Here is a 24,947-nt window from a genome sequence, read left to right on the forward strand (position 1 = left end):
TCCCAGCGCTCCCCGCGCCCGGCCCCCGCCGCAGCTTCCCCCCGCGCCAGCTCCGCGGCCCGGCCCCGCGCTCGCTCTCCGCCGCCGGCCGTTCGCCGCTTTCTGCGCTCGGCTCCGCCGCGGGGCCTCCTTTCCTCTCTCTAACCGCCCGCTAATCGCCGTTCCCGGCCGGCGGCCGCCAGGGCGGGTGGGAAAGGGCTCCCGGCGGCGGACCCGGCGGCCAGGATGTCCGGAGGGGACTCGGCGGCGGCGGCGGCCACGGCCTCCCCGCAGCCGCTGCCGTTCTCCCTGCCGAAGCCCCCTCCCCTCATGCAGCTGACGCCGGGGGACGCCGTCCGTCCCGTCGCTTCGGCCGCCGACCAATCACCGAAGGGCACCCGGCTGGCGGGCCGCCCCGATTGGCCGGCCGGCAAGCCGGTCAGCCTGCTGGCCCCGCTGCTCCCGCCCCGCGGGGAGCCCGAGCCGCTGATGCCCTTCGGCCCCTCGTCGCGGCAGCCACTCAGAGGGCGCCTTCTTGGCAGGTGCGGCGGGGGCAGCTTGCTCAGCCCCTCCATGCGGCCCGGCGCCGTGGACCGCAGCTCTCTTATGGTGAGTGCGGGGGGGAGGGGAGGAGAGGGGAGGGCACGGCGCGGTTCCGCCCCGGGAGGCGGCGCGGCTCTGCCGGACTCGGGGCGCGAATCGTGCGCTGGGCTGAGGGATGGGGGCGGGGAGCCTGCGGGATCCGGGTGTCCGACTTTCGTGGTTCTGTGACACTTTTTTGTTTTATTTTTCCTGTAAAGAAGCGTTCTGGAATGGTGGTTTGTTTAGGGGTTGTTTTCCCGTTAGAATCTTAGGGTATTTACGCACATAGAGAAATACAAAGCTCAGCCTTGTAGGTTTTCAGAGTAAAATCCCTTCCAGCAGCTGTCCCATTACTGGAGCTGGTGCCAGTGGTAGAATGGACTCGTCGAGCATCCTCATTTAGAAAGGTCATCGAGCCCAGCAGAACCACCCAAATGCAAGGCTTTTGCTCCATTTTGATACATCTACATACATATATATCTCAAACATCTCCCCATCGCTATTCCGGGTACTGGAACAGCAGCAGGCCCCATGTTTGAAGGAAAAGAAGGTAGTGATGAGCATATTTGATCATCAGTTTGCTGACGACACCAAGCTGAGTGGTGTGGTTGACATGGCTGAAGGAAGGGATGCCATTCAGAGGGACCTCGAGAGGCTGGAAAGGTGGGCTGGGTGAACCTGATGAGGTTCAACACGGCAAAGTGCAGAGTTTTGCACTTGGGCTGGAGGAATCCCAGGCATCCCTACAGACTGGAAGGAGAGGTCCTTGAGAGCAGCCCTGTGGAGAAGGACCTGGGGGTCTTGATGGATGAAAAACTGAACATGAGCCAGCAGTGTGCCCTTGCGGCTCGGAAGGCAAATGGGATCCTGGGCTCCATCAGAAGAGGGGTGGCCAGCAGGGACAGGGAGGTGATTGTTCTCCTCTACTCTGCTCTTGTGAGGCCCCATCTGGAATACTGCGTCCAGGTCTGGAGCCCCCAGTACAAGAAAGACAGGGAGCTGTTGGAGAGGGTCCAGAGGAGGGCCACAAAGATGATCAGGGGACTGGAGCACCTCCCCTATGAGGACAGGCTGAGGGAGCTGGGCTTGTTCAGCCTGGAGAAAAGAAGGCTGCGGGGTGACCTCATTGCAGCCTTCAGTACCTAAAGGGAGCCTACAAACAGGAGGGGAATCAACTCTTTGAAAGGGTTGATAACTGCAGGACAAGGGGAAATGGTTTTAAGTTGAGGGAGGGGAGATTTAGGTTGGATGTCAGGGGGAAGTTCTTTACAGAGAGAGTGGTGAGGTGCTGGAACAGCTGCCCAGAAAGGCTGTGGATGCCCCATCCTTGGAGGTGTCCAAGGCCATGGATGGGGCCCCGGGGCAGCCTGATCTGGTATGAAATGGGGAGGTTGGTGGCCCTGCATGTGGCAGGGGGGTTGGAGCTTCATGATCCTTGAGGTCCCTTCCAACCCTGGCAATTCTGTGATTCTGTGATATTTGATGTAACTTGATGTATTTTGGTCACAAGGAGCAGGAGAGATGTTGCTCGTCCCACAGGGGACTTGCATTGATCAGAGCTGTGTGGATGTGCATGCAGAAGCTTTAAGTTCGGGGTGTTTTTCTGTGACAAGCCATAAGAGAAATCTCTTATCTGAGTTTTGTTTCCTGTTTGCATGTTGGTTTTGAAAATTTAAATGCCCTTGTTAGTTCTCAAACTCTGACAGGGGGATGTAGGAGACTGAATGCTAATTGTCGTTACCTTGCTTGCTGCCAAGCAGTTTTGAGCTAAAAGCCAAAATGAAGTAAATAACTTCCAGCTCAGCGCTGAGCATCTCTTTGTTATCAGTGCTTTTTGAGGGACGTGGGGGTTGTTGGCTTCGTGCTCACCTTTTATTTGTTGCTGTCTTTCAGATGGGACACCCAGGGATGCCACATTACCCGCCCATGGGAATGCACCCTATGGGTCAGAGGCCACCAAACATGCCCCCAGTTCCACATGGCATGATGCCTCAGATGATGCCCCCAATGGGAGGACCACCAATGGGGCAGGTGAGCCATTTTTATGTTTTCTTTTCTTCTTTCTTCCCATAATGGTGTCAGGTCATCCAATGTAGGTAAGTTGCAAATGAGGTTAATAATTCAGGGTGTTCTGTGCCACTGTTCCTATCCATGCAGAATGCTAAAACTCTTCCTGTTGTAACAGGTAATTAGTTGTAAATAGATGGAGGTATTAATCTTTTTTAATTACTTTTTAATAAAAAGCTTATTGCTAAATTATTTTCTTTTTTAGATTTTGAAAAAGTAAAAATGTCATCTTAATACATACTGGAATCAGAAAGCTTTGGTTCTTCTCAGATGTTGAAATAAGAGAGCTTCTTGTTTCTCTAATTCTTGGCTGTTATGTGCATGCAGACGAAGACTGTAAGGAGATACAGGGAAGAATTAATTAAGACTTGAGTTTTTGCAGAATTCCCTCTTGAATCCTAGAGAGTGAATTGTAGCTGTGTAATATACTGTTGTTGCTAACATATTATGCAGTTTGAAAAAGCAACTTGGCCATTCAGATCAACACCAGTGAAAGTAAGCTGACAGGTAGAGTAGCCAGAATCAGAGCTGTGCTTTTTGCACATTTAAAACTTTATTCTCAATAATGAAAAAGCCTTTGTGCTTTCTGATTAATTTTTGAACTTCTGAAGGAAGCAGTTCTCTTTCTGTTTGTTAGAAATGCTTCAGTACTATTGTTTGTCATAGCAGCTTGCTTTAGGAGAAACCGAGGGTTTTCAACTAGGTGATAAAGAAGATTAGGCTGGTGAGAGGGTGATGTGAGTGATTAATGCTTTGAGAAGAGCCCTCAGGGTCGTGCAGACAATTCCTTGCTTGTTTTCCTTTGCAGTACCTTGGATAGAGCCTGTGGATGGGGCTTTTTGTTTTGCTCGTATGTAAAAGCATAAGAGGAATCTTCAGCATGGTTTTGCAGCCTGTTAGAGTGGCAAAAATAATGCAGTAGTAGAAGATTAGGAGAACTTGACCATTAGTGTGACAGTTAATAGTGTGCACTTTTGTTTGTACTTACTGAACTCAAACAGCAGTTCTGTTTTATTTCTCTGCTTAAGAGGTATGTTTGTCTTAACTTCTGTTCCACTATTCTTGCTCATTCTGTGAGTATTTCAGTCTGCAATATTTTAGTGAGCAATAGAGATGGAGAACTCAAGAATAGAGTAGAGTAAAAAGCTTTACTGTAGAGTAAAAAGCTGCAGGTAAATGGCTTGGCAGGAGGGGCTCAGTTGTCCTATGGCTTTGAGGATGGGACAGGACAGTGACACACTCACACCAAAAGTGTGAAAGTGTCAGCTTATGTTGGCTTGTTGTCTTGGATAATAACCTCTTTCTTCCAGCATCTATCAGAGGTTTATTTGTAAAGCTGCAGGATGGAACATTCCTGTAGCTTGTTTTTTCTCCTTTCTGAAGAGAACCACTTGCAGGGCAAGTGACTGCAGAGGCAATAGCAACAGTATGACCTCCTGTCAGCATCATGCAGAGGAAGGCCTTATTTTTTCCTTTCCTTTGTTGGGCTGGCATCATACAGAGCCCAAACAACGTTCAGGGTTTCTGGAGGACCTGGCCTAGGGCTTTTAGAAGCTGCAACAATCTCAGAGCCCTCTTAGATGGAAGTAGCAGTGGGGCAAGAGTGTTTTCTTCTCCTGCTTCTACAGGATGGCGAGGAATAGGATAGGCTGCCTTCCAGTCTTTCTTTCTTTCCTCATCCTCCCAAGAAAACCATATGGAATGAGGGTGGAGCAGTAGCCCTACCCCATATCCCTCTTTCTGCACGAGGTGCAAGATGAGGAGGGTGGTACTCTGATGCTTCCTGAAGATACAGGGGGATGGGGTCACTTGGCCAGCCTTCCTAGGACAGTAATGGTAAAGGGACAGAACTGAAAGGTTGAAAGGGGTTGACTTCTAGAGGTCTATCTGGGATCAGTGGCCAAAAATCCTATAGGAAGGGACCTAAATTAAATGTTTTCTTCCTTTTGTCATTTTCTTTTAATGGCTTAGTAGTTCTTAGAAACCACATCAGCAAAAAAGTAATGGTAAGCATGCAAAATATTAAACTTCCAGTACAACTGGAAGTTGCATCTTTTCAGTATATATCACTTCAGTGCATAACTTCTGCATAACCATCCCTTTGAGACTGTAAGCAGAAATATCTGAGCAAAGGCTAGCTTATCTGGGTGGCAGCTCTGTGGCTTTTTATTGTCTCATCAGACCTCCCAGCAAACTCAGGTACAAGTCTAGACTCAAAATTTGTTTTCTGTGAGACTATATGTATCCCCATTGCCAAGATCACATTGTGTATGGCTTCGTATTGTATGTCCATATTGAGGGTTTTTGTTCAGATGTCTAAAAAAAAAGCTCAGAAACATTCTAGGTTTTGATGTTTAAATGTAATAGATCTCTTCATACTGAAGTTATTTGGAGAAATGCATTCTTCCAGAGTCCCTGTCAAGTGTTTCTTTCTACTTCTTGCAGAGCTAAGAGGAAAGGGAGACAAATTGAAACCAGCAAAAACTTGTGAGCAGAACTAATCAGAGTTTACCTTTCCTGTGTTTAATTAATTCCATGTGACCTCAGAGTTTTGAGGAGGTCTTTGCAAACCTTTATTTTTCCTGTTTTAACTTAGGATTTCAGTAACAGCTCATCTAAAGGATTGCACGTTGTATTTATTGTTACTCTCCTGTAGTTACAGTAGTTGTGTTTGTTATTACTTCATACACGACTTTAAATGTGGGAGTTGTGTTATTCCTCATGTAGATTTTGTAGGAATCAGAAGGGAAGAGAGTTCTGCAAGCTTAACTTATGTTGCCAAATTCTTTATAAGATTGTTTGCATTGAAATCTAGTATCATTTAATTATTTAAAACCAACCAAAAAAGAACTATCATATTAAATAACTGAAATATCACAGGCTCATAGAATGGCCTGGGTTGCAAAGGCCCACGATGCTCATCCAGTTCCAACCCCCTGCTCTGTGCAGGGTCACCAACCAGCAGCCCAGGCTGCCCAGAGCCACATCCAGCCTGGCCTTGGATGCCTGCAGGGATGGGGCATCCACAGCCTCCTTGGGCAATACCATAAGGTGTACTGAAATGCTGTTTAATTGCAGATGCCTGGAATGATGCAGTCAGTCATGCCTGGAATGATGATGTCTCACATGTCCCAAGCTGCTATGCAGCCTACGGTTCCGGTGAGTTCAATTTCATTTTTCCCTATGTTAACATGTCTGTATGTCTCTTGGATTAGCATAGGTATGTCTTTGTTTTTCTTCAACTGGATACAAGAAAGGTGTTGCTGATGGCAGCAATAGAGAGGACACTGCTCACATTGAGGTGTACTGGGTGACTAAGTGTTGATGCTAGGGAAAGGATGTTAACTGAAGTGTTGGGCCTTCATCAAATACCTTCCTCTTAGTTACAAGTCTGCTTCTCGCTGCTGTTGCTTGTTGTTTAATGAGTTGTGTGTTACACTCTTAGTGTAATTCAAGTCAAGTTTAATAACTCCTGAGGCAAATTCATGGCAGCAGTGCTTTGTTAGCTCTTGTGCTCATGTAAGTACTTACTAATGTGCTGAGTGTTTCAAAAGCTACCAAGCAGAGAGGATGTTGGTGATTCTCATCAGCCCCCATGCTGAAGTCGTTACAGATTTCTGATAACTGATGCTTATGGAAAAAAATTCAGATATTTGGAGATGAATCTGAAAATGCTGGAGCCAAAAGAAATGGGAAAGGGAGGGAGGGAATCAATGCTAAGCTCAGTCTAATTTATTCTATATATGTTCTGGTTTTTTTGTTCTTGTTGCTGTTTTTACATATTCTGGCATGAAGGCAGATCGCTTTTCTGGAACTCAGTCAGGTCTAAATTTTTGTTAAATGGGTGAACATGTGATGTTCATGAGGCAAAGTAAAGCATTACAGAGGGCTCCAGCTTTTAATTGCACGTGTAACCCTCTTGGCAGAGATAGCAGGAGCTCACTCACACCTTTATGCACATGTGTGAGACAGAGTGTGTCTATTACAGCAGCATCCTTGTACCTCTCTGCAGTGTCAAGCACACCACAGCCTGCAAAGCATTTTAAAGCAAAATAAAGTTTTTACTGTTACTTAGCTTAAAATAATCTGTAGATGAACAAAAAATTGTGACTTTTTTGTTACCTTGATGACTTCCCTGGTAAAATTCCAACTTACTGAGTTAGAGTGTTGGCAGTCTCTTGGATAATGCCATCTCCAAGTCTCAAATGTGATCTGAAGCTCACAGAGGCCAGCAGGATTATTATATTTGTGTCTTTGTTCCATAGGAGTATGATGATCTTTTACCCACTGCTGTGCAGGTTGACTCTGTTTCGTGATCTATGTGAGCAGTCATTTCCAGGCAGCTGATGAGAAGCAGCGTGATTTATTTTGCACTTGCCCTGGTTGGGATAAGCACTGTATGTACTGATGAAGTTACAGGTGCAGTCAGAACTTAAATATCTGTCCTTTGCTTCCACAGCCAGGGGTGAACAGCATGGATGCACAAGTAGGTAAGTAGAAGTTCTTTGTTACTGTTTCAAAGCATTTCCCAAAGTTAGGTCAAGCCTTGAAAAAATATATACATTTCTCTGTAAAACATCATTTATCTTCATTGTTTCTTATAAAAACATTTAATATTTTCATGTAAGTCTTTTTGCATTCTTATATGAAAAAATAAAGCATCCAAACTTTTATTTTTATTGTTTCATTAGGTGTGACACCTCCTGGAACTCAGGTAAGTGAACACCAAAATTCTGGACATCTCTAAGTGTGGTGTTGTGCAAACATTGCTTTACAGATGTAAAATAAAACCTTGTCTTTCTGTTTTTTCTTCTTTATATGAAGCTTGCTGCTCTGTTTGTGACTTAAGATTTCATTAATTATCAATCTGAAATTAATGTTAAAACTAATAGCTCCTGGTGCTTTTCTTCTGCTCTGTCAAGTACAGATGGTTGCCATGATTGTTTTTGTGACCTTAGCATTTGCATTGAAAGGGATTGAGCTGGAGCTGAAGCAGAAGGTGTTTTCTGCTGTATTTACATCCATTTTTTAACCGTGAAATTATTTATTTCTGGTTTTCCAAGTAGATGTGGCAGCTCCATGTGACCTTCTTTAGGTATTCTTGACCTACCTGAACAGCATCTGAACTATAGCCTAGGTACTTTAAAGCTGGCTCTTTTCAAATTAAAGTCTTTGCAAGGGACTGAAGAAGAGTGAAAGTTGTTCCTTTTTTTAATCCTTAAATCCCCTCTTGTGTATCACTGAGCAGTTTATAAGCAGATTTTTATCTTTCTTATGTTGGGGTAGCTTTTTACATCTTCCATACTGATGAATGCTTTGCTTTGGCAGTTCCAGTGCACATGGTAGGAATCTGTCTGCAGTTACCATGCTGTTCCTTAACGCAGGTGTGCTTTGCAAATGAATGTTTACTGAAGGCAGTGCTGACTCAAATTTGTTTAGATGTTGTTTTGCTGCCTTTCTGTTGCTACTGCATGATTTAGTATATTTAATATGCACATTGAAATGAAAAACAAATAGTAACCAGAATGTCTTTTCAGAACTCTGTTTTGTTTCACCCTCAGACAACACATCCCGTGGTTTGTGCAGCTCAGCAAACAGCCACGACCAACAGTTCAGGCAGTGAGGAGCACTCTAAACAGGTTTATCTGCTTTCCATTTGTACTGAATTTATTTTAGTGGCTTTCAGCAGCATCTTGGTCAGCATTCATCATTAATGTTCTGTTCAATTTTCCTAGAAATCGACGTGGACAGAACACAAATCACCTGATGGAAGAACCTATTACTACAACACTGAAACAAAGCAGTCCACGTGGGAGAAGCCAGATGATCTTAAAACACCTGCTGAGGTAACAATTCAGACAGACTGCTGTGTGACTTTGTGTGAAGGCATAGTTTACTACCATGGCTACCAGCTGGCACAGCTGTGCCAATGGATATAGGCAAATTCCTATAAATGTTGTTTTGCAACTTTTCCAGTTTTACAACCTTCCTTACATTGGTGGAACTTAAAGCTTAAAACAAAATTCTAAGCATTTTTTCCTCAATTCTAAGGTAAATTTCCTTTTTTGTAAGGATGGCACGTATCTCAGTGATGTGTTTGTGTCACTAGAGAGTATCAAGGGTCAGTGAACACAGTGAACCCTTGTTTGTTGGTCCTTAAATTATCACTTGGCTTAGAAGTATTACAGGCTCACTTCTAGCACCTTTTTGGTTTTAAAGTATTACTGTAAGCTTGATTTTGTCTTTGTTTTTTTGTCCATTAGCAATTGCTGTCTAAGTGCCCCTGGAAAGAGTACAAATCTGATTCTGGAAAGCCATACTACTATAATTCCCAAACTAAGGAGTCACGCTGGGCAAAACCCAAAGAACTCGAAGATCTGGAAGGTAATGTCTGTGACAAGGATGAGCAGAGGAGGGGGTGGCAGAGGATTGCAAGCTGTGTTATGGCAAAACGTTGTTATCAAAGCATAGGAGTTACAAATCTGTTAGGTGTTAGTCATGCACGTTAGAATGTAGCCTGAGATATCTATGGAGTACTAGGTTCTGTGTCTTCTACCTCCCCTGCCCTTTTTCCTTTATACCCTTCATTTTTCCCTGCTTATGTGGCAGCAGCAGCAGCAGCTCCCCCTCGTGTCCATAAACGGGAACTGAATTCGTATGTAACTAAGCTTATTCAGGGCTGGGTGAATACTCTGTCATTACATCAGGCAGTGCTTCAACTCTTTCTTCCTCTCAGACCCACTGCAGACCCATTTTCCCTCACTTAGCAGTCAGTCCTTTGGAAACATATAGAAACTTTTAGTAGGACTTATGTTCAGGCTGGTGAGGGAAGGCAAGAATTAAAGGGCCACTATAGCAATCCACATTGATTGGGAAAACAGGATAAAAGGTGCTGGATTTCTGTAATACTGTGTAGCTCATAACTGAGTAAAATTACCTACACTTTGTTGTGGTTTCTTGGAAGAATTTGAGAAACAGTGATATGCTTTATAATGAAAACAGAGTTTGTCTACTGAAAGGCAGAATTGTGTGTAAGACTTTGCTTTGGTGTTATTTGCTTATGTTTTTTGAAATTTTGAGCAGCTGTGAATGCAATTGGTAGGTACACTTGTATTGCTCTTCTCTGTTGTAAAGAAAATGTCCCTTTTTTCTGGCCTTCCAAGCATAATGTGCTCTTGTTCTTCACTTTTAGCACAGTTTGTTTGGTGTTGTGAGGGAAATAAGATCTTGACAAAAAAGAAAAAGTACAAAATCAGCTGAGTATGAAATGAGTACATAAAGGTCTGCATAGAATAAGCATCAGTGACTGTAAGAATAAAAAAGAAAGATGTATTCCAGTAAGCCTGACTTTATCTGTTCTTTAAACTAGCCTGTTGAAGTTGAAATAATTATTTTAAATGGCGAAATGTACCCTTAATTTTTACTCAGTGGGATTTCTACATTTGTTTTAGATGGTATTTCTTCCAGTTTTTAAAGGGGAATAGGAACAAAAATGTTTAAAGCTAAATTGTGCCTACAGCAACTTTTTACAATGCACAAAACATCTTTTTCTGAAGCTGTATTTTAATTGTTGTTTGTTTTTCCATTTCTCTTCTAGCACTGATCAAAGCTGAAGAAAACAGGTGTGTTTTCACTTTGATGCTACTGTTGTGTTTTATATTAGGCTGTCTGTTACTTTTTTAAGAGTAGAATCTTGTCTTTGAATTCTAAAACATGGCCCTTGCAGATTTTTATTCCAAATAGTGCCTTTATATATAGAAATTCTTAATTATAAAATGGCCTGGCTTGCAAAGGCCCACAGTGCTCATCCAGTCCCAACCCCCTGCTGTGTGCAGGTCACCAACCAGCAGCCCAGGCTGCCCAGAGCCACATCCAGCCTGGCCTTGAATGCCTGCAGGGATGGGGCATCCACAGCCTCCTTGGGCAACCTGTTCCAGTGCCTCACCACCCTCTGGCTGAAAAACTTCCTCCTTGTATCCAACCTAAACCTCCCCTGTCTCAGTTTAAAGCTATTCCCCCTTGTCCTATCACCATCCACCCTCACAAACAGCCGTTCCCCATCCTGTTTATCCACTCCCTTCAAGTACTGGAAGGCCACAATGAGGTCTCCATGCAGCCTTCTCTTCTCCAAGCTAAACAATCCCAGTTCCTTCAACCTTTCCTCATAGGAGAGGTGCTCCTGCCCTCTCATCTCAGTGAATTATATGTTTTAGCTTTTTTTTGAAGTGAAATGACTGGTCTACATAGATAAGCAGGTTCAGTAAAGCATTTCCTATTTCAGAGCTCCTCTGAGGTATGCCTTTTGTAACTGCTCCTGAACATCGCTAACTTCCTTAAGCTACAGCCTTCCCTAAGCTGTTACCTCTTCCTGAGCTTGAATGTGATTGTTCCCATTTTTCATACCTGCAGCACCAAGACTGAAGAATCTGCCTCAGCAACTTCTGCTGCAGCTGATGCAGCCAGCACAGCCTCCACAGCCACAGCTGCTGCTGAGGCTGCCACAGCTGGTGCTGCCAGCACTGCTGCAGCCTCCGAAACAGAAAGCACTGCTGCCTCTGCTGTGGTAGAAAACGAGAGTGCTGCTGCAGCCACAGCTGAGGATCAGGGGCAGCAAGCAACTTCAGCACCTGCAGCACAGGAACAGAGTGCAGAAAGTGCTGCTAACGCAGCCGATGACTCCAAGCAGGATGGTTCAGCAGAGTAAGTCCTGTTGTGTGGGATTCAGCTCTTCTGCAGTTTATTTCTTTGCAGATTTGGTTCACCTCCCATTCCAGCTGGCTGGTCTGCTTTGACAGCTAGCTACTGAAACATAAGCATCAATCTCAATGGCAGCGGAGAAGGATGACTAAGAGGAGGGAGTATTAAACCTACTTTTAGATAAATTAATACCTTCCTCTTACCAGCCTTCCCCTAACGCTCTTAGAGAACTGTCTGTGGTTCAAACACTTCATAAACTTTCCACAGTACTCTGGGGTAACATTATATGTTTACCTGGAATGGCTCTTTGGTGGTTCTAAAAATGCTTAAGTACTAAAATCATTAATTTTTATTTATAGTGCTTCAAAGAAGGAGGGTGATGATGCGCAGCCAGTTAAAAAAACCTACACCTGGAATACAAAAGAAGAAGCAAAACAGGCATTTAAAGAACTCCTAAAAGAAAAGGTATTTCAGTCAGCTTTCTGCTTTATAGCTACCAAAGCTGCATTTACCAGGAATGGCTCGAGATCTGTTGTTGTTGTTGAGAGTTGTTCGCACTGATGGAAAAGGATTTACATACTAGACAAGAAATCTGAGAAAAGAAAAATACTGTGAAACCAGCATAGATGGCTTAAGTCTTTATCAGGAACATTCTGAATGAGGAACAAGGTGTCTGATTTTCATCAGAGCTCTCAGTTGTTTTTCTTTTCTACCTTTTACATGACACATCATAACCACTGTAATGTAAACTAACCACTGTAGTGTATAACCACTGCAATGTGTAACCATTTGGTGTTTCTCCTGAATTCAGTCTGGAGCAGTGAGTAATATGATGGGCACCTTCACTAGGTGCTTCAGAGACAGGTTAGAGATCCATATAGAAGGATGACAAACTGAAGTTTGGGATGCAGCATTTCCATAAGCTGGTCTGTTTTAGAGATAATCTCTTTTTCTGTGAAGTCAATTTCAAAACAAAGAATGTATTCCTGACCCAAAATTGTAGTGCATTTCTCTTTCATTGTTGGATGCTGATGCTAAATGTGATCAGTAATCATGTAATGTCTTGACAGCGAGTACCATCCAATGCTTCTTGGGAGCAAGCCATGAAGATGATCATTAATGATCCTAGATACAGGTATTGCTTGGTTCTTTACTCATAATATATCTCTGTAAATGAGGGACTGGACTGGTGTCACATATGTGAAGTACAACTCCTAGCATTAAGTCCTGATATGGGAAGGATGTGGCACTTGTCAGTGCTATTCTGTACAGTTGATATGGTTTGCTTAGTAATAAAGACACACTTTTGATCATGATGGAGATAAATAATTTCTGGGTTATTTTGAAATGGGTGCCTGCCATAAACGTTCACAGAAAAGTGGCTTATATCCACTGTAAAAGTAGTATTACAGTGTGAAATGGGTGAATACAACCTGGTAGTAACCCTGAAGGGACAGGCAGGACTGTGACTGGTCGCCTGGATCATATTTAATTTTGTCTCAAAGATTTGTGTTATTCAAATCTGTTTCATGCTTTGGGTCTTCGGTTTTGATTTTTAAATGTAATTACCTTGCCTGTAATTCATGTTTTCTTTTTGATACAAAGTGCTTTGGCAAAGCTGAGTGAAAAAAAGCAAGCCTTTAATGCTTACAAAGTTCAAACAGAAAAAGAAGAAAAAGAAGAAGCAAGATCAAAATACAAAGAAGCTAAAGAGTCCTTCCAGCGTTTTCTGGAAAACCATGAGAAGATGACATCCACAACACGATACAAGTAAGGGCATCCTGAAATCAAGTTCTGGTCTTTATGAACTCGACAAGTTTGTCCTTACATCTTTCCAGCTTGCTGCTGGCAATGCTTATCTTGCTATGTGCTCAGCCTTGTAAAGCTTGTAACTAAAATATTTATAGGAAGATACGTATGCTCAGTCTGAAAGAATGTAAGTAAAATGCAGGTTGGTTTTTTGTTTGTATATCAAAGAGAGAAAGCTGTCACCCAGGCTGTCCATGACAGGAAGTAGGGAGATGTTGCACAAAAGAATTACTGCTTATGAAGCAGTTGATGAACATGATTGTAAGCCAGCGGGGCATTTAAGATCAATCATCACCAATAAATTATTGTATGTTTTTTCTTTGTTTTGTACAGAAAAGCTGAACAAATGTTTGGGGAGATGGAGGTCTGGAATGCAATATCTGAGCGCGATCGCCTGGAGATTTACGAAGATGTCTTGTTTTTTCTGTCTAAGAAAGAGAAGGTAAGTTTCTTTCAGAGCTGTTCTTTTGACTTGCAAGTAAATTGATCAATTCCACTGAGTACAGAAATCTTGCAAGCAGTGCAGTTCTGTGCATTGCTCAGGGACAGTTAAAATGCAGGCAGAAGGGAAAGAATTTGTAGGATAAGCATTTGAGAACCTATGAGTTTAAAAATGAACCAATGCAGGTGAGAGCACTGCTGCATTATTGCCTTGTCTTTGCAGGAACAAGCCAAACAGTTACGGAAGAGAAACTGGGAAGCTCTGAAGAACATCCTTGATAACATGGCTAATGTCACTTACTGCACTACTTGGTCAGAGGCTCAGCAGTACCTGATGGACAACCCTACGTTTGCAGAAGATGAGGAACTTCAGAGTATGTAAAAAGTCCATATATCTGTTGTGAATGAGGGATTGGATTTGTGAGGATTCCTGGTTAAGGTTTGTTCTTCCACAGTCAGGAGGGCTGTGACAGCCAGTGAGCAGCAGGAATAGAGAGATCTGGTGCCTTACTTTTGGGGCAGCTGTGTCAGCATCAGAAAGCATTATTGATATACTCTCAGTGATAAAGCAAGGGGTTCCCTTTTCCTGGAGATCCAACTACCTTGGTATTTGTTACCCCCTGAAATTTGAGGAATTATTTGGCAGCATAACCAGTGTGGCAGATAGTTAGGCTTCCTTCTGCTAGACTGAGGTCCTGCTGTGTTTGTTTACTTAAAAGTAATCATTATTCTAGAGTGAGAAAGTAGGCTTTTTCATTCTGACTTGATTTTCTCATAAATGGGTTGATCCTGTATTTTAAGAGCAGCGTATGCATTTGTACAGCCACGGAAGTATTTGACAGAGGCTCTGTGTTCTGACTTCTTCCTCATGTTTGTAAGATACCTGGGGTGGTAGAAGGGAGGTTGTTTTTCTCATCAATACTTCTGTGCTCTGTATTGGCAGTGAGAATTTGGGCAGGTTGGAGGGGAAGTGGGTTGGTTTTGTGTTGCTTTTGGTGTTTGGTTTAGTTGTTGTTGGGTTATTTGCTGCACAGGTCTGTCATACATTTCAGTGGTCAATGAATCTTCCTTCACTCCATCAGTAATAAATTTGGCAGCAGTTAGTTATCTCTTAAGAAACATTGTAGAGTTAGTATCACTACTTAATACTTACTCTTACTACTCTGTTGTTACCTGGTGCTAGATATGGATAAGGAGGATGCACTGATCTGCTTTGAGGAACACATCAGGGCATTGGAAAAGGAGGAGGAAGAAGAAAAACAGAAAAGTTTACTGAGAGAAAGAAGGCGGCAGAGGAAAAACAGAGAATCTTTTCAGGTTGGTGGACCTGCTGTTTGTCTTAGACATGTCAAATGATTACACAGTCTGTGCTTTCTATTTCTTGGGGATAAGCTAATGAGTAGTTCATGTATTTTATAGATATTTTTAGATGAGCTGCACGAGCACGGACAGTTACATTCAATGTCCTCTTGGATGGAGTTGTACCCAACCATAAGCTCTGACATCAGATTCACTAATATGCTTGGCCAGCCTGGTAAGAATCCTTCCAACCCTGTAAAACGTAAGGCGTAAAGCTCTCAGGTGTGGGCAGTGTGAAGCAGGGTTGTTTGTATGTTGTTTTAAAATTAAAAATAATTAAAAAAACGCAGCTCTTTTATTAGAGCTAGCTTTTGACTTATCTAGTTTCTTCATCAGGATCAACAGCACTTGACCTCTTCAAGTTCTATGTTGAAGACTTAAAAGCACGTTACCATGATGAAAAGAAGATAATAAAAGATATCTTAAAGGTGAGAGGGGAAATTGCCCCGTTTTGCTGTCTTTGTTTACTTAAAAGCAATAATTATTCTAGAGTGAGAAAGTAGGCTTTTTCATTCTGACTTGATTTTCTCATAAATGGGTTGATCCTGTACTTTAAGAGCAGCATATGCATTTGTACAGCCACGGAAGTATTTGACAGAGGCTCTGTGATCTGACTTCTTCCTCATGTTTGTAAGATACCTGGGGTGGTGGGAAGGAGGTTTCCCTTTCTTTTGGAAGATATGGGAAGAGTGGGAAGTCCCATGCAGTGCTATTAGTGTGACAATTCCTGACTCACCCCCTTGCCAAGAAAGTAAGTTTGTTTGTTTGTTTATTTACAGGATAAAGGATTTGTAGTTGAAGTGAATACTTCTTTTGAAGACTTTGTTACAGTCATCAGTTCAACTAAGAGAGCCACCACTTTAGATGCAGGAAATATCAAGCTGGCTTTCAATAGTGTAAGTATGAATAATAGGAATACAATATAAAATCCCTGCAAAACAAAAACCAGCACTTATGTTCCCTGTGCTGTTACAACTGTTTCTATTTGAGAAACGCCGTTGTGTGCTTGGAAGTATTGGGCAGTGATAAATAGAAAACTCCAAAGATGAACTGTCGTTGGGCTTTTCAAAAATTGCATGAAACTGAACTATTAATCTTCTGTTTTGATATTCTTCAAATGATCTCACAATATCATGCAGCTGCTGGAAAAGGCAGAAGCCCGTGAAAGAGAAAGGGAAAAAGAAGAAGCTCGCAAAATGAAGCGGAAAGAGTCTGCCTTCAAGAGTATGCTGAAACAGGCTACTCCTCCCATTGAGCTGGATGCTGTCTGGGAAGATGTATGTATTGCTGCTTTATTATGGAAGTCATTCCAAATATATTCAGCAGGTTGATACGTGCTAACAAGTAAGCCTAGATTATTTATGCTCACGGTTTCTGTCTGTACAACACAGATCCATAGGAATGAGTCACCTCTTCAGCAGACATCAGAATTGGAGTTGAAAACTTGAATTCTGTCAATAACTCTGTCTGATTTATTTTTAAGTGAATGGTTTAAGAGGAGATAAAAGCACTCTGCTTAGTTAAAAGTCTGACTTTGTTCTGATGGGATTAAAACCTCTCCTGTCAAAGCATACTTCATGGCAGACAGTGTGCTTTTACCGAGCTTGTGAGGCATATGCAGAAAAAAAACCCAATTCTGCATGCATGTGTATCCATTTGTGCAGTTGTATTAAAGATCCTGCTGGTTATAAAGCTGACAAGAAACAATCTGAGCCTTTAACAGCACCGTGGCTTTCCCAACTGGTGCAGTTATGTCATCTTTAAACTTCATTTCATGTCAGTATGTCATTGCTATTTCTCTGACAGATCAGAGACAGATTTGTGAAGGAACCAGCATTTGAAGATATCACTCTAGAGTCTGAAAGGAAAAGAATATTTAAAGATTTCATGCATGTACTCGAGGTAATTCTTATTTTATCATCTTTTCCTGGTGAGAGAATATATGGTATACAATACTTAGTTGATTGGTTCTTAAATTATATAGAAAGGGATGTTCTGCATTACCAGAAAGCATGGATATTAAAACCTCATCTTGAAAATAAGGTGGGGAAGAAATGAGTTAAAATTATTTGATCCATGGTTGTTGTTCTGATGTGCACTGTGAGGATTTTCAAAAGTTAACATCAGAATTCCCTGATTTATTGTAGAGTTGTGGGGAGTTCAGATTCTGTCTGTTTGATTTTTGACTGCGAACAGCTTATTGGTGGTGTGTGGGAGGGTTATAATGTAGTTTCACCCTTAACTTTTGGATCAGCCATGGTAAGAGTTGATTTGCAGAAATCTCGGCATGTCAGTCTTGTTCAGAAAGGTGTTATCTTTTATAGGTAATGAGATATGGTTGTGTTTGTTTCACTCACTGCAGTTTGTACATGTTAAAACGGTTTACTTTCAGAATTTCAAATGTTGCAAAGCAAGGTTTGCACCCTATCCTTGGCCAGCCTGAGCAATCACTTCGAATAGGAAGCACTGAAGCAAGGATATGGGTAACAGAAGCTGTGTGCATCTGTGCCTGAAGCTCTGTTCCCTTGCTACTAAAAGCTTGTTATAACTTTAACGTGGCACTACTATTAGTATCACTGTTTTTTAATCACTGCTAGCTATAGGTGCCTTGTGGATGATGAGAGTTGTCATTGGTTTCACGGTGTGCCCTGCAAACTAACATTTGTCTTTTCATGTACTCCAGCACGAGTGTCAGCATCATCATTCAAAGAACAAGAAACATTCTAAGAAATCCAAAAAGCACCACAGGAAGAGGTCTCGCTCTCGCTCGGTGAGGGGTTTCATGATGCCTTAACATCTGCTCCTGTCATTACTGGGGTGTTGCTGTCCTCTTGCTAACCACATTTTGTATCTCAAGGGCTCAGAGTCTGAGGATGATGATAGCCATTCAAAGAAGAAAAGGCAACGTTCAGAATCTAGATCTGCTTCTGAGCGTTCTTCCAGTGCAGAATCTGGTAGGAGACTTTTGTTTCTTTGCTTTAAAATGACTGGTTTATTGCTGGGTAGTCATAGACTATAGTCATAGAATCCTAGAATGGCTTGGGTTGGAAGAAACCTCAAGGATCATGAAGCTCCAACCCCCCTGCTGTAGGCAGGGCAGCCAACCTTCACATTTAATACTAGATCAGTATTAAATTATAATTGTATTGATTTCCCTCATTTTGTTTGCAGAGAGAAGTTACAAGAAATCAAAAAAACACAAGAAAAAGAGCAAGAAAAGAAGACATAAGTCTGTAAGTACAGCTCACTTTTTTCTGAGTTGGCTTAAGGCTCAGCTTGACACCTCATGGTCAGCCACAGCAATCCTGTTTGTTAAATACTGACAGTTACCAGCTGGCTTTATAGCAAGCACTTCTTTAGATCAGACGTTGTTATGTGTAACTTAAAACCATTTAGAACAGTAACATGGGGGGGGTTTAAACTGCAACTGCAGAAGCAAATATGAAGGACAGCAGTATCCTGCTATTGGCTGCTTGTCATCGCAGCATGTCTTGGAGTTACTTCTGTTGTGGAGTGCTGGACAGAATCCCAGCATCTTTTCCTTTCACCTCATGCTGAGCATCAATCCTTTCGTCTGCCTGAGTAGCAGGATTGAGTTAGCAGCTCTGACATCAAATGAGCAGCAGCATCAGCAGAAAACCTAAAGAGTAGAAAGAGAGCTTTCATCCTCTGTGTACATCATGTGAGGCCAGAGCGTATTTTTGATGTCAGGTAAAGGAGGAAATTGGTGTCTCTGAACTCAGGTTGCTGCAGAACTTTTCAAAATAGTGATGTTCTGTTGTTTCTGTAATATCTGAGCAGTTGGCTGTGCCCTTCAGTGGACAGCATTCACGAAGGGGCAGCATTCACAAAGAGGAGATGGATACCAGTGTTAGACATTGAGTAATGTGCCAGTGCCAAAGGACTGCAACGCAGACAGGGTCACATCAACGTAGCCAGGATGAAATGCAGGATGAAAACAGCCACAGCATCTGAGCCCTCAGTGCAGCAGAAGTCCAGGAGCATGAGAGCATTCAGATGTGGCAAGGCAGCCACGTTAACAGATGAACAGTTAGCAGACTTCACCCTTTGCAAAGCTGTTATGGAATGAGTGGCACTTGGGTACAGAAGGGATTTATTGCATGGATCCAGCATGCCCTGTCTTTTCATGCACTAAAAATGCTGAATGTTTTTTAGGACTCTCTCCTTTTAAAATAACTTCAGTAATGTTTCTGCATTACTTATTTCTGCCCTGGTTACTGGGATGTGTTAAACTCACAGCCACTTCCAGCAGTTTCTTTCTAATGTGGCCTATATTAGAATGAAATCGGACATTTCTGAGGTGTATTTTATAAACCACAATACCTAATACCTTTAATAATAATATTTAATATTTTCCCTTTATTACAAAGGATTCACCAGAATCTGATATTGAACGAGAAAAAGACAAAAAAGAAAGAGAGAGAGAAAGTGAAAAGGATAGAGCTAGACAAAGATCTGAATCAAAACATAAATCTCCGACTAAAAAACGACCTGGAAAAGATTCTGTAAGCTTTCTTATTTCCTTTTTATGTGATGCCTTTGGGCTTTGTATATCAGTGGGATGCTAGAGTATGCAAGCTCTATAGCTTCATAAAGAGTTAAAGCTTTATTTATGTTCCAATTCCATATACAAAAAAAGAACCAGATGTTCAAACAGAGCAGAATCATGCAGATTCTATGCCCTCACTTAGTATTTGTTACTAATGATTTGTTATTTGGCCCAATACTACTTGTTGCTGGTTGAGGTGAGTTGTGAATGAAGCTGTCTGTTTTACAGATGGTACTGAAGCTTAGCCCATAGTGTGGCAGAGTACTGTTTATGATCAAACTGCTTTTCTTTTTTCTTTTTTCCATCCAATTTGCCAGATTGATCTCAAAGGAGATGAGCAGGACAGCTGGTTAAACACTGAAATGATTGTGCAGCTCTTCCATTCTGTAATTTGAGCACTCCTATCACTGCTGCAGTAGCGCTGGGCTGCTGCTAGTCTCATACTGGAAGAAAATCTTAATTCTTGCACTTTTTGAGCTGGAAAGTCACACAGAAGTGTAGCTGTGCCCACGATCTGACTCTTTGCTGTGATGGTTCTGTGTACTGTTTGTTTTGGGAGGGTTAGAACAGCGTTTCAAAGATGTGTTTGAATGGAAAAATATGAGTGGAACAGCACTGTCTTTGGGTTGATGAGGGGCAGTGCCCTGCCTCACCCAGCTCAGCTGCACTGTGCTGGTGGTGCTGTCCTTGGAGAGGTGGGAGGCAGACAGCTGCATTTTGTTGTGCCTTCTGAAAGTAATCCGCTTTGGCCAGCCCAGATCTGTGCTGAATGCAGACATCTGCCAGGAGCAGGAGCTCAGCTGTGGTCGTGAACACAGGCAGAGGAGGAGCTCAGCCCTTCCCCTTTCAGTGCCCTGCTCTGAGCGCTGCCCTGTGTGCTCTGGGAGGTGACATCAGAAACACCATGCTTTGGTTTCAAGCATTCAGAATGCTTGAATGTATTGCATTAAAAATACCTGTAGAAAAAGCCCGCTGGAAAACGTAGTACCCATCTGAGTCTTCCTGCAGGCAGCACTGCAGAGGCGTGCATTGCCCAGAGCAGGGGGTGTGGGCATGCAGCAGGGCTGCAGCTGGGAGCTGGGCAGCCTGGCTGAGGCTCTCACCACCCCTTCTCTCCCTGCAGGGCAACTGGGACACCTCGGGCAGCGAGCTGAGCGAAGGGGAGTTGGAAAAGCAGAGGCGGACTCTTTTGGAACAACTGGATGAAGATCAATGAGAACGTTATTTATACCAAATATGTTTACATTGTGGCATAATAAAAGAAACCAATGTTTAATTCAGGATGTGGGTTCTGATATCCTGAGTTCCATTGTTGAAATTACGGTGGGTTTTAATGTTACCACATAAATACATCCAAGTACTCTTACGGGCCCGGCACCAAACCTACAAAAGTGAATGAAATTCTGAGTTAAAGCCGAATGTTGTTGGGCAGCACGGGTGCTCTGCTCCCCTGGAGGGAGTCCTGGAAGGGAACAGCGCCATGGAAGTCACCTTGGGTCTCACTGGACCTCACCTGCAGGCTGAGCAGAGCCTCGGCACCTTTCTAGCAGAGCATCGCTGCGGTGCACTCCTTCCTAGAAAGGCAGTAACTGTTCTTCCCGGCCGTGCGGGCAGGTAGAGCTTCATTTTTTAGAAAGATTCTTAATATAGTTTCTTGTGGCTTAATTTGTTTTATGAATTTGTTATTATTTTTGAAAGGGGGAAGGCAATGGGTGTAATGAATTCATTTCTTGATCTGTACCGCAAAAAAAACCTGTCAGCTATTGGGATTGTTCCTTCGTGATCCGCGTTCCTACCCAACCCGTTCCAAGCACTTATGTGAAACAGAAAACTGCTGAGAGATTCCTGTCCAACAATCACTTCCAAGTGAGTTTGTACAGCAATTAAAAGCAGACGTGGCTGATGGGACTGCACTCAGCCCTCCACCGTGGCATCAGCAGAGGGTGCTGCTGCTCACAGCCGCCTTCTGTATTCACATAAAGCCGCTACGGAACAGCTACGGATGTTCTGTCTGTGCTTATCTTCACTATCAAAATGAAAAATCAAACTGTAAATTGAGACGTTGCCTTACAAACCTGCTGAAGAATGTACCAGCCCCAGGCAAACAGCAGCTGCAGCATCCGTGCAGGACGTCAGCATCAGCCCAGCCCTCCTCGCAGCGCCGTGCTGCCGTGGTACACCTTCTGCAACCTTTGATTGGAATATTTTTGTACATTTCTATCAATTATTAAACCTTGTCTTCTGCTGTCTACTGGTATTTATTTCTACTTCAAGGCCGTGTACAACTCTGATGATTTTTTTCTGTCAATGATTTCTGAATTTAAGCCACCTCTGCTTACAGGAAAATACTCCCAAGTCCAGCTTTAGCTTTTGGTTTCAGTGCATTCTGTGTTGCTGAGCAAATGCTCCTCTGGAAAGGTTTTCCTTTATTTTCACATTCAATAAAAAGCAAAGTGCTCCTGGGGGTCCCTGTTGTTTGGGTGTGGGGGTCTTTCATGGGTTTTTTTTCCTACCTTTTAATCAGCTCTGGCACCTTCAAATGCGACAACTCCAATGCAAGAGAAGCAGAATTTAATTCAAAGGCTGTGACAAAGCATTTGGGGGGGTTTGCTTTGGTTGTTATCTGTCTCTCTGTCCATCTGTCTGAAACCTTTCTGTCCTGTCCTTTGTCCATCCATCACTATTTGTCTCTTCTTCACCTGCCCATCCCTCTGTCCTTCTGTCTTTTTCTGTCTGTCCCTCCATCTTTTTGTCTTTCTGTAGGTCTGTCCTGTCTTTCTGCCATCCAAGGGACAGAAAGATGAAAGACAGATGGAAAGACAGATAGGCAGATGGACAGAAATGTGGAAGGACAGGTGGATGGACGGCTGTTAAGACGAGGAACACAGGCAGGCGGATGGATGGACAAGGACAGACAGGGATGAAAAGATGGACAGAAACACAGGAGAACAGAGGGACAGACTGAGCAAAAGACAGACTAATGGATGGACAGACAGAAGGATTGACGGGTGGAAAGACTGGAATATGTACAGATGGCCAGATAGACAGCTGCTGGTAACTCACCCTCCCGGGTTCTGCTGTATTTTGTTAAACCTTCCTATCAATTACATCTGAATTGCAGCTCAGGTATAGCATTGGTTGCTTTAAGTTTAGGACTTCAATACTTATGGTTTTTTTGCATGTTTAGGGGGAAATACTCACCAGTGCTTATCTCTGCACGGAGCACTGACTGCAGAACTGCTGCTGGGGGCACAATGGTGTTCCTGCCCTGGGTGAGCTGCACTGCAGGGCTGGAGCCTCTCTGTCCATAGCAGTGGTGGGCAATGGGGCACAGCCCCATGGGAGGGCAAGAAAACGCTGTAAAAGTCACTTAAAAAAGAAGGAAAGGAGGGATTACAGTGTAGTAGTGTAAATAGTTTATTTGCTCTTATGCCAGGAACAGACCAGGAAAGTAACATGAACTGCTTTTATAAAACACTTCTAATATTGCTAAGAAGCAGATCTATTACTAGAAAAATATGAAAGAGAACATGCCAGCGTTCCATTCCAGTCGAATGATCATTTTTGTCTTAAATTTAAAAAAAAAAACCAAAAAAAAACAACAACAAAAAAATGAACAACAAAATACCTTTGAGCACAGGAATGAGGCAGTGGAGCTCTGAGCCCTCTGACCACCACTGTACCAAACTGATGGGCCGACTGAATGCTCTCCCAGTGCAGGGAGGCAGTGGCATGTTCCCTTCAGCACATGGGCTGCAAGTGCAGGGGTGGCTGCTGATAAAGGAAACGCTCTGGAAATGGGTGAGCAGAGGTCAATGCGGTAACTGAGCCCCCAGCTGTCCATTTAGTTAAATATAAAAACAAAAACTATAAGTTAAAATAACATTCGGATTGTATAGCACAGGCTGATGCTTTTTTTTTTTTTTTTTTTAAACAATATTTACAATATTACCCAGAGGCTAAAGTGGGAGTGAAAGAAGTGTAAAAACCATAAAAAAAACGGCACCGATTTTGTAGCAAAATATCTGTACATTTAAAAACAGATTATCATATAACTACACATTATCCAAGAAAAAAAAAAAATGGGACCTTCACCAGTGGTTCACATAAGCACAACATAAAAGAAAAGAAATTCAGTGGTTAAATACTATACAATAAATTTTACAATTAACATATTGATGCGGCGATGCCAGGAGGGGAAGCTGTGAGCACAAGGAGCTCGGGAAGCACAAACAGAGCTGCAGTCCCACTCCTCCTCCGGGCCGGACAACCGCCGGCTCCAGGCAGAGCTGCAGGGCTCTGTGGGTGCAGAGGGCGCTGCTCCCCGTCCCTTTGGAAGCTTTTGGAGTGTGACACCAAACCTTGCAGGGCAGCTGACGGACACGTGAGCCCTGGGACTTCATTGGAGCTGGATTGTCAGAGGGAGCTGTGGGGTCACGGCGCAGCTGGAAGGGCACTAATGCGATCTCTGTGCTAGTACTGAGCTGTAATGGTCCTCGGAACCCTAATACTGATTACTGAGATGTTAATACCTTAGTGCTAATTAATAAATACACCGTTTGTTAGATGAAAGTGCCTCTAACTGAAGAGCAGGCAATGCGTTCTCTGCCATTCCCACGCAGTGCAGTTGCGATGCACAGCTTCCCACGTACCCCTCGTGCCTCAGCCCTGCACTGCACACCACCAAACCCACAACCTTACAGCAAACAAAGGGTTCAGTGCCCACAGATCTTCTCACCACTGAACTGCATTACCATGTCCAGCTACGGCGCATGGAGTCTGGATGGCGGAACGAGGTGCGGAGCTCTTCTTGTCGCTATTTCCCTACTAGATACAGAAAGCTCTTAAATGTTCTGTTTCTTTCTTTAAAAAAAAAAAAAAGCCAGTAAGTGCAGCTGAAGCCAAGGTCAGCCCTTGGCCAATGAGAGGAATGCATGTAGAAGCCCAGCAGCAGAGCACATCCAGAGTTACCTCTTTCCAACCAGTCGGGATCCAGGTCCGGCCAACAGAAGACCGATCGCTAAGTTTTCACATAATCAAACCCAACTAAACACCCCAAAAACAACACATAACTTTACTTTTTGGTTAAAAATACTGAATAACGTATTGGTGTCAAAAGATACCCAATCAAATCAAGTCCTATTGCTTCGATTAATTTGAGCAGGTACTTCCATTTTAGGCACTTGTTAGCTACGGCTGAGCGGAGAGCCCATCGCTGACGTTCCTATGCATTTCTAGGTGTCTGAGCCCTTTAGGGGTAACCGTACTGTTCCCAAGGCTGTCAGGGAGGGGCACCGCTGGCAGCCCGGCCCTGCAGAGGCCTCAAGCTCACATGGTGATCTCAGTGCCGTTGGCAGAGCGCAGGGTCTGGTCGTCGAAGCGCCGCCTCACGCTCCTCCTCAGCGCGTCGGCCCGGCGGTACGGCTGGTTTCGAAGATCTGCA

General features: G+C 43.3%; 2 protein-coding genes across 12 annotated transcripts in view; one reads left to right on the forward strand and one right to left on the reverse strand.

The window, feature by feature from the left end:
- The first annotated feature begins 9 nt into the window (after positions 1-9).
- Positions 10-21,753, forward strand: PRPF40A (pre-mRNA processing factor 40A). Of its 6 annotated transcripts, none has more exons than XM_031590812.2 (26): positions 10-588; positions 2,455-2,592; positions 5,707-5,787; positions 7,088-7,118; positions 7,320-7,342; positions 8,166-8,267; positions 8,364-8,474; positions 8,892-9,012; positions 10,226-10,250; positions 11,038-11,328; positions 11,685-11,790; positions 12,396-12,460; positions 12,931-13,095; positions 13,468-13,576; positions 13,799-13,949; positions 14,759-14,892; positions 14,995-15,109; positions 15,259-15,362; positions 15,714-15,830; positions 16,074-16,211; positions 16,741-16,836; positions 17,618-17,704; positions 17,792-17,888; positions 18,106-18,167; positions 19,326-19,460; positions 20,628-21,753. In XM_031590812.2, exons 1-26 carry the CDS (start codon positions 226-228, stop codon positions 20,718-20,720), a joined length of 3,060 nt encoding a protein of 1,019 aa, XP_031446672.2. In that variant the 5' UTR covers positions 10-225; the 3' UTR covers positions 20,721-21,753. The 6 variants fall into 6 exon arrangements, with proteins under 6 accessions (XP_031446672.2, XP_089999576.1, XP_089999577.1 ...); XM_090143450.1 differs by having other exon boundaries at positions 15,271-15,362; XM_090143451.1 differs by having other exon boundaries at positions 8,190-8,267.
- A 1,152-nt stretch (positions 21,754-22,905) lies between these two features.
- The window catches only part of FMNL2 (formin like 2), a 107,470-nt gene continuing 105,428 nt past the window's right edge, over positions 22,906-24,947 (reverse strand). For all 6 annotated transcript variants that reach the window (XM_090143459.1, XM_090143461.1, XM_090143456.1 and 3 more), the window contains one exon: positions 22,906-24,942. Coding sequence is in view for 4 of the 6 variants with exons in the window: in XM_090143456.1 (XP_089999582.1) it covers positions 24,833-24,942 (110 nt within the window). In the remaining 2 variants the exon portion in view is untranslated. The remainder of the gene's footprint in view (positions 24,943-24,947) is intronic.

This window comes from Phasianus colchicus, chromosome 7, assembly GCF_987193195.1.
Source record: "Phasianus colchicus chromosome 7, bPhaCol1.hap1.1, whole genome shotgun sequence".
Classification (NCBI taxonomy): domain Eukaryota; kingdom Metazoa; phylum Chordata; class Aves; order Galliformes; family Phasianidae; genus Phasianus; species Phasianus colchicus.